The sequence below is a fragment of the Pseudoliparis swirei genome, unplaced genomic scaffold, assembly GCF_029220125.1.
Source record: "Pseudoliparis swirei isolate HS2019 ecotype Mariana Trench unplaced genomic scaffold, NWPU_hadal_v1 hadal_140, whole genome shotgun sequence".
Classification (NCBI taxonomy): Eukaryota; Metazoa; Chordata; class Actinopteri; order Perciformes; family Liparidae; genus Pseudoliparis; species Pseudoliparis swirei.
This window is the reverse complement of record NW_026613376.1, coordinates 757-10,460: the sequence shown is the minus strand read 5'-3', so window position 1 is coordinate 10,460 and position 9,704 is coordinate 757. Positions and strand designations below refer to the sequence as shown.

Genomic DNA, 9,704 nt, shown 5'->3' with positions numbered 1-9,704 from the left:
TGGAGCTCATGGCAGATGGAGCAAGATGGGAGCTGCTGGGGGGGGGGGGGTCTTTATCATTCACACATGGCCGGTGATTCATCCCTGCACAGCTATTTTCAATTTAGACTAGTATTTATTGATAACCTCCGCTTTCTTGAAGCCCATCTTACAAGATACCTGCCATATAACTTAAGATGGGTTTAGATATTGAGGGAGAGAGAAGCCCCAGTTTTGATAAATGGACGAGCAGTGATGAAAAGAAGATATCAGAGCAGCATGAAAGGAGAGGGGAAGAGAGCAGAGCATTAATCCAACGCCAGGCGGGTAGAGAGAGGGAGCGAGGATGAGAGACAGAGAAAGAAGGGGAGAGAGAGAGAGGGGAGGAGGAAGCAAAAGAAAGATCGCCTTTCGGCTGTGTTCTGTCAAGGGAGAAATTACACATTTACGGAGGTTTTTTCAAGCAACGACAGGTTCCATAGATCATACCCCTGGATTTATGAGCCAATTTTCAACATGAAATATAGACACAGAGAATCCATTTTACCCATGTTTACTTGCCTTCTCTCACTCTTTTCCTCTCGCTCTCTCAATCAAACCTCCTCCGGTGTGTGGATGGATTTACTCCTGGAGCCTGAGAGCGCTTATGAATGACATAAATTAAGATGTTTTAATTGTGTTGATGTAGAATTCAGTTGTGCAGTTTTCATCTATAAAATGCAGAAAAATGCCTTCTGCCAGATCAAGAAAAAGTTTAGCTATCTTGTCTTGTGAGTGCCATGTCTTTTACTAAATTAACAGAATTACACTTGGATTTTTGGTTAATATGCTAAATTTTTAAACGACAAGCGAACTTATTATTTTTTTTGCAACATCTACATCTATATAAATACACACAGTAGGCCTAGATGCTGCCCTCTTCTAGCCAATATTTGCATAGAATAAATGTCTAAGCAGGCTTAATGACATAATTGACATGCAATTAGCAGTATTATGAGCCAGGGACCTAATTAAGTTTCAGTTGCTGTGCCAACCTAACAAGGATCACTGCTTAATTATCATATTAATGAAGTCATTATGTGTCACTTAACTTAGATGCCAGGTAAGGTAAGAATGTCATGAACCTAAAATTTCCCCGGCAAGTATTCATCCACGATTATCTCAAAGTTCAAATATTATCTGAGAAACCAAAACGACGGCTGAAGCGTGAACGGGACCAACGCGGCATAAACATTCAGAACACGCAGGAAGAAAAAACAAAAACAATGAGGTTTATTAAATCATCGACTAAAGCATCTTCCAAGGTCACCTGAGGACAAACGACACAAATCAGCCTCACTAGCTCGACGTAAAGGCCGGGCGGCAGGTGGACCCGCCGTCTATCGGAGGGCGAGCGAGACGCACTCTGGGTCAAGGGGCGCTACAGGAGGTCCTAAAGGCTAACACAAAAACACATTTCCAGTAAACACTATGGCATGATTAGGCTCCAAAGAAACCTCAGATGGGTCGAATAAGCTTCGCAGCTCGAGGTCCTCCCAAAGTCTCTGCTTTCATTCCNAGGCTCCAAAGAAACCTCAGATGGGTCGAATAAGCTTCGCAGCTCGAGGTCCTCCCACTCCCAAAGTCTCTGCTTTCATTCCAATTCATTTCAATTACCCGGCCATTCCCACCTTCTTCCCCATGTCCCGATTAGCTCAGCCTGGCAATTTACAGTTGATCTGGCCTCATCCAAGGCTGAGCGGTGGAGGAGGCAGGGAGACGAGCGGTAATGGAATGAAATGTCACTCGGCTGTTGCCTTTGTTGTCACACAGATGCTGGGCAGGCCGCATGGGGAGGGCTCGGAGGGCTCGTTGGGCTCGTTGGGAGGTGAAAAGTTGTTTGTGTGTGCGTGTCGTCATCGGTGCTTCTACGTAGAGGAACAGCAGACTGGTTCCCTGCTCCCCCGTGTGCCACCATGACACCTTCGTCTTCACTGCGACCGCAGTCGCTTCCACGGTCCCACGTCCTCCACCGTGTCACAGAGGGTGCTCTCGTCAAGGCTTCTTCACCTTTTTCACCGAAGACGAGCTGGAGGCCGACTCTCTCCGTTTGCGCTGCAATCGGACACAAAACAATCACTTGAGAGCCTGGGAGGGTTTTCTTCTTTTTCAGTTAGGAATTAATTTAACAATCAATGGCTATTTCTAAATAACATCTTTGCTATAGATGGAGACGGCTGTGCATTACACTGCCGACTACCATTGTTGGCCGAAGGGAATGTGAAGACAGTCATGCGTCTTCAACCAATACAACTTGTTGTGACCAGCACAGATCTGTAGAAAGGGGCTGCAGTCTGAGCAGAGGTTCAAAAAGAGATGTCCGATTCAATTTTTCGTATAAATGACCTCAACTGCTGACCGTATCATTTGAACCGACTCAAAACGTATCTGAGAGAGCCTTTAACTGCCCTTCAATTAGCCACAAGTCTGTTTCCCACTTGATCTAAACTACTGTGTGTAACACCAATTCATGAGTCAGAGACAGCATAATTTCCTTCTATACATCTGTATTCCTCTGACATTCAAAATGAAAGCCATGGTATTAGTTTACTTGTACACATAAAATAGAGCCATCACCTCGGACAGTGCTCAAAATTACGCCGTCATAAATGTAACAACAAAAAATTAGAGTGGCCATTGCCTTAAAATAGGAAATAATCAAATATGTCTTTGATGTGATTTTGGCAACTGTGATTTCCATATTAAGCATTGATAGACACATCTCAGACTTGAGACTTAATCTATAAGATTTTGAGATTTGGCTTTGTCCAAAAGTCTTAAAAACCTCTGGTTGAAACGTGACTTCAGGCCATATTTGCTGACGTTTGGGTCTCTGCTGTGCAGCCTCACCGAGTTGGGGGTAAGTGGTGCTCCTACGACATCAATAATTTGCTCCTTGGCTTCCACTTTGATGTCATCTACACTGGGCCAGGACGGCACTTCCCCCCCCGGGGTGGATGCTGTGGTGCTGTTGGTGGCATTGAGTTCTCCACCCTGTGTTGCGGCGGCCGGTCCGACCCCAAAAGTTCCACCCGACACGCTGCCGGCCTTCATCAGGGCCTCGTAGCGATGGCGCAGCATCTGTTGTTCGTATTCACAATTGCTGTGGGCCTGCTTCAGCTCGTACAGCAGCACCAGGTCGCTGCGCAGCTCGTTGAACATCTGAACAATCTCCTCTGTGGGCATGGGGTTGAGATCTGGATCCACACACGGACACAAAGGCAAACATGAAGGAACATGTCAGAACTAGTATTGAAACGCCTCAACTTGTTNGGGGTTGAGATCTGGATCCACACACGGACACAAAGGCAAACATGAAGGAACATGTCAGAACTAGTATTGATGAAACGCCTCAACTTGTTTGCAAAGGGTTCGGGGTTATTTGTGAGGCCATTATAGGAATAGAAGAGGATGCTGCTACTGTGAAATGTGCTGGTTCCAAACCGTTTGATACATGGTACTTTATTCAGTATGAACTTAGGTTATATAGACGGTTGAAGTTTTGCTCGTGTGTCGATCCCAGCAGATGGAGTTAGTATCTTTGTTACGTTATACATGCAAATGAGAAGCCTTATTTTTAAAACCCTCTCATATCATTAGACAACTTCCAACTGAATCACGAGGACTAGAAATTATTTGTGGCCATGTTCTTCGTCAAGAAATATCTTGTATGTGTAAGCATGGTACTATCAAACCACACTGTCCTGTTCTTCCGTTTGTAACACATTTCAAAGACGTCATGATGTTTGTTTATAACCCCGGAAAACAACCAAACGATATTTTCTGTTATTCTGGCTAATTAAACTTCTGTTCAGGACTGTGGGGGCGTGTAAAGCCTAATTTAGCAACAACTTCCTGAGTCAGCTGTTAGCTTTGGGTCTTAGGGTGGGACAAATCCCACGGTTATCATTCTTATTGGTAGATGGAGATTTGTGGCATAATAAATTCCGATCAAATATCCAGCCCACTTTCAACCGTGAGCAGAGGTCTAACTCAGCCAGAATAACTGAAAACACCTGTGTGAGTGTATAGAGTTTAATAGTTGTTATCCAAAATAAGGATTGTAATGTTGTTCCTGCTGTACTGAACACACTAAACCAAGACCATCAAATACCTAATGTAGGATCCATATGGTATGGATGTTGTATAGGAGAGTTCAAAATGTAAAACTTTAAATGTAAAATGCAAATTGCTCGTGTTAATTTACACTTACCCACTCCTTGCTCTAGCAGAATCTGCTCAATGGCCTTGATCTTCTTCTGGCCTACCGAGCTCGGCAGTTTCATCTGAATCACAAACAGAGAAAAAGATACGCCAACACACACACACACACACACACACACACGGTTGTGATTTAAGGTGCTGAGGATATTAGGATGAACAGCTCCACCTCGGGGCTTTTAATTCGTATGAAATGCACTCCAGCGGGCCAGATCAAAATGTCTTTATCCACTGAACTCTGTCTGACTGATTAGTTGGAGGGATATTCCACTCCTTTAGCTGTGCTGATGCATTTTCCATAGAGAGCGGCAGCTCCTCATCAGTCTTGAAGATGAATAAGAGTCCCCTTGCAAGCTCTTAAAGATATTAGCAAGTCACTAACAGAATGAATCATCAAAGTGCTAATGAGAGACATCCTGCTCTCTCACATACATCAGCTGCAGGGTTCAGCTTTACCAAAATAGTTTGGATATAAATAATGGTTTGAACAAAACTGAATTGATGAATAAATGTTAGCAAAGAAGAGATAAATATAAGTTATTAATACATAGCTGTGGGATTGTTTCTGACCACTGTAAGTTTGTTCTTTCATTTCCTTATTGATATTCGAGAGCCACATTGAAGTTTGATGTTGCAGATGCCCTTTGGAGTCCTGGTGTTATGGTGTCATTTCAATACCCGTTGTACTCACCCTCTGACTGCGCAGTGCGACTCCTGCCGATTTGAAGTCTGGGAACTTGATTCCTGCCGTTTCTGGAACAGCCTAAAGAAAAAGAACTAACTGATAAGAGACAAGATAATGACAACACTCTGAACTTTAGATGTAACAATATTTAATTAATTACTATGGGATAATTTAGGACTTAATGTCAGACTGCTACACATGAGCCCATTGAGTTTCTTGATGACACAGCTGTTCCATCAAAAATACTATAAAATACGTAAAGCAAAATATTAGGACCGAGCTGAATCTTAATTCTTCAGTCTACTATTGCATTGATAAAACACTTATAGGGTTTACCTCTGTGCCATCTTAATAATGAAAACATTTAAGAATGTTCTTTCCCTCTATTGATGCTTTAATTTGCTGGTAAACATTTATCAGGTACAAGCGGCTGGCTTGTGCTTTACTTCTCTCCTTCTATACGAGTGCATATCATACCGGTTTCTCAGTCTCTCGTTTTTGTGGAAGCTTCTTCTTGGAAACTCTCTTTTCCGCTCGTCTTAACTCTGTGGTTGTGTCAGCTGCTTTAATGAGTTTCTGCAGATCCTGGGCCTTCCTCTCACGCTCTTTCTTCCTTGTCTCAATCTTCCTCAGCTCCTGAATAAGATATTCCTCTTCTGCCACCTGTAGGAAAAATAAGAGAAGTGCAATGTTTATATTTAAAAAGGCTGGCATCATAAAACAGGTACAAGATTTATGTTACTACAAAAGGCATGACTGCTTTAATAAATGTAGTTCCAACTGGTTTGTTCTCGACATGATGCTTCTATTCTTGGCTGGGTAATATCAAAGTTATGAAAGCCTAACAACAAAATAAGAATCAAACTACAAAGTTACAAACTTGTTCAGGTGTGCGATTAAAGAGCTTGTCCAGTTGCTCTTTACGGCGCCTTTCATGGCCGGAATCAAAGATGTAGATCTTGGGCTCGGTCCCTGAAGCTGCACGGACCTTGGTCAGCTTACCACAAATACTATAATACCGTTCTTTCAGATCCTCCACAGAACGCTTCTGAAAAGCATAAATGGAAGAATGTAACAACAAATATGGGCTTAAACTTACAGCATTGAGATTTTTGCAATATATCCTCAGCAAAAGGGCACTTGAGTAATGTAGATGAGTGGCTGAGTCATTACCCTGTATTGCTGGTGGTCGTAACGGTCATGGACAACTACAAAGCGCAAGTCAAAGCGCTTGCACAGGTCAAACAGGTGGTCCGTCTCCGCTTTGGTCCAGCCATCGTCATGTAAATGCAACTGATATTCCTGCTCAGAATACACTGGTACCAGAACCGCCTACAAAAGCAGACAGAAGAACAGAAAGCATGCAGATGAATAACTGAACAAAGTAAATACACGTGTACATCTGAACAAGGAGGAGGAGCCGATAGAAGATCGGTGGCAATAAAACTCCTGTGCATTCGTATTGAATAGGTGGTGACCTTGTTGAAGCGGGCAAAAGGGTAATCCTTGCCCTCCTCTGCCACACGTCTCCAGTGGTGGAAAATAGCCCCATCTCTGCGAGCTGGATTGGTGAAGGGCATCCACTTCCATGGACGCACTTTTTTACAGCCCAGCTTGGCTTTGACTGTCCTGTAGCCCTGAGTCGTATCACTAGGCAGCAAAGGGGGTGCATCTCTGGGGAGTATCAAGAAAAAGTAAAGAAATAAAAAGTATTTGTTAAAACAAGTCAAGAATATTCGGCACATGCCGATAGTGACAAAAGAACATAATTACCAAACACCTTTGCAGTGTGTAAAGTCACAGAAACAAAGGGCAGGGATAAACACTATTAAGTATTAGACTTGAAAATCGCAAATGTAAAAAAGCATCCAGATAGAAAATGTATACTGTCTTTTAGTGTGTCTTTGACATAAAATCTTCCACTGCTTGATTGGGTGAACATGACACTCACTGGGTTGTCATTGGTCCCAATTTCTGATTTGCAAAACAGAGATGAATAATATTTTTTGACAGGAGAGAAAAATGCTCCCGATATGTATTCTATAACTCTTAATAGCAGTACGAAATAAGTGTACTTCGGTGCATAGATTTTAAGAAATACTCAAATAGATCCCATACTTTTTATCTGAATAGAGCAGAGCATAGACTTCTCGGTGCATTCCCTCGGGTCTCTTGAAGGTCAGCGTTTCCGTTGACTTCTTGGATTTTTTCTGAGACAGGTGATGGGAAAACGATTATTTATCTCATTAAAACTGGTAATACTCAAGCAAAGAACAGCAACATGAGCTTCTCAATAGCCATATATGTAAATGTCATGTGTTGTGCTTTGAGTCTAACGCACTGTATAACTTTTTTTATTATTATTTTGAAAATTCAAATTTGGGGAAATTAAATGGGAGAATAATAAGTATGCTAACGCGATTTGTGATGATCTCTCACCTTGTCGGAGTTGATGATATCTTTCTTGCTGATAGGACCGTCATTATCTGCTCCAGCCAACTCCAGAATATCCCTGACATCAGCACCAGTACCCATGACTGAATATGTTGTAAATTAAAATTTAAAACGAAAATACTGTGTATTCATTCACCGGCGCTCACTCGGTTAAGCGGTACTGTCCATCGCATACGCTACGAGCTAAAGGCTAACGCTAACGTTGTCATTTCCAAGCTACATTCACTTTACACAGGGAACCACAAACAGTCAAGTAACTATTTTCTAAAATAGGTTATCGTAATGTTACACTGAACGTTTCGACAATGTATAAAAATATATAGATATGGTAAGAAAATATTCACAAGCTATTGTTAAGGCTAGGTGACTAGCTAGCAACTAAACCAACATTACTTCCGTCCCCGCTGAGGCGATACTGAGCTACTTTATAACTGACTTTCGCCCCCGTGAGGTCTGGCGGTGAATTGCAGCTTCTTCTTCTTTTTAACCCTTGTGTTGCCTTAGGGTCATTTTGACCCGAATCAATATTACACCCTCCCCCCGCCTTTGGGTCATTTTGACCCGATTCAATGTTTCACCCTCCTGTTACCTTTATATTTACTAACATATTTTACCCTTTGGGTTCAATTTGACGCCAGCAATTAAAACCTCCAGAAAATTATTAGAATTAATATTGTTTTCCAAGTTTAAGTGTGAGGCACTTTATGTTTGTTTGTTGACTACCGAAAGAACACCGACATTAAACATTGAATGGGGTCAAATTAATCCTAAAGCGGGGGGAGGGTGTAATATTGATTCGGGTCAAAATGACCCTAAGGCAACACAAGGGTTAAAAATAAACCTGAACCAACGTGACACTGAAAACACCAGCAGGGTTGATACTATAAAACAATTGTAACAATATCACAACGAACCTCTACAGGCTAAACTAAGTGTAATTTATAATCTCGTCTTCATTAGAGTATACATCATAGAAGAGCATACAGATCTCATTCCTTAAGAAGAAAAGTATAGTTTGAAAATGTTCATCAGTGAATGATGGAAACATAATTGGTGCAACATTAATTTGATAAAATTCCTTAACATTAGGTTTCAGCTACAGAAACCAAGTAATACATTCCGTAAAAACAATCACGTTTAGCACAATAAATGATAATGCTATGGTAAACATATGTATGTTCAAATTAAAAGAAAGAGATGAGGAGAGGTAAGGCATAAAGCATGTTTACCGTGTTTTAAAAAGAAATGTTTTTTGAAGTCATGTCATGGTTTTTGTTCGACCTTAGACACCCACCATGATCTTCTCAAGTAAATAGTCAAGATTCAAGGTTTTTTATTTGCCATTTGTGCCTAGACCAACAGTCCAGACACATTGGAATTATTTTGCAAGTCTCTCCGAGTCAACAGAGGTACAAACACACTATTATAAGAAGAAGAAGAAGAAGAAGAAGAAGAAGAAGAAGAAGAAGAAGAAGAAACCCTAAATCCTAATTGTTTTGCCTAGACTTGTGCGCCATCATAATTCCTCATCCAGCTAAGGCTGAATCCCACTCTCTAGCACATATATACTAAAAGTCACTGGGTCAAATTTTATATTTTGGTGCGGCGATTTAGCAATGCAGTAATATACTGCGGTTAACTCAGCAGAAACTTGGATCTCCATGGTCAAATTAACAGACACTGACATTTAAGTGCACCTATATACTGATATTCAGGGTAAACACATTCAAACGAGCCTGGTCAGGGGCACGCGAGGGGTTCAATAAAGTTAGCGGAAAGATCCACGTAACACCACATCCGTTTAGCAAAATAAGCGGAAAGATCCACGTGAAACAACATTCGTTTTTCAAAATAAGATGTCGACAAATCGTATACTAGCATAAAAAACTTACCCTCCGCTGGTAATCAAACAATTTTACTGTATCAATTAGGAGATTTGTCAAAGTAAAAGTCTTAAATTTTTTTAAAGAATCTGTCATTTCTAAATGTTTGAGGCGCTCGAAATATAACGTTACTTCTCCTAAGAGTTCCAGGAAATGACTGATGCATGTGTTTAGGACATCTCTGACTTACCCTACACTAGCAATGAAACAATATTACTGTATTAATTAGGAGAGTTTTCAAAGTAAAAGTCATATATTTTTAAAGAAATCTGTCATTTCTGAATGCTTGAGGCACTATGGATATATTTTTACCTGGAGATCCCGGAAATCACTGATGTTTTTAGGACGTCTTTGACTCACCCTACGCTGGTAATCAAACAATTTTCATTTTAAAACATATTTAGCGACTGTGGGTCAGTGATTAGCAGGTCCGTCTTTGAATC

At 41.2% G+C, this 9,704-nt stretch overlaps 1 protein-coding gene across 1 annotated transcript; it reads right to left on the bottom strand.

The window, feature by feature from the left end:
- Positions 1-1,556: 1,556 nt before the first annotated feature.
- On the bottom strand, positions 1,557-7,748 carry dmap1 (DNA methyltransferase 1 associated protein 1). The gene is made up of 10 exons (XM_056411167.1): positions 7,364-7,748; positions 7,043-7,134; positions 6,403-6,598; positions 6,098-6,256; positions 5,805-5,972; positions 5,402-5,587; positions 4,931-5,002; positions 4,232-4,304; positions 2,869-3,215; positions 1,557-2,073 (listed from the first exon to the last, which is right to left on the bottom strand). Exons 1-10 carry the CDS (start codon positions 7,457-7,459, stop codon positions 2,014-2,016), a joined length of 1,449 nt encoding a protein of 482 aa, XP_056267142.1. The 5' UTR covers positions 7,460-7,748; the 3' UTR covers positions 1,557-2,013.
- Positions 7,749-9,704: the final 1,956 nt, after the last annotated feature.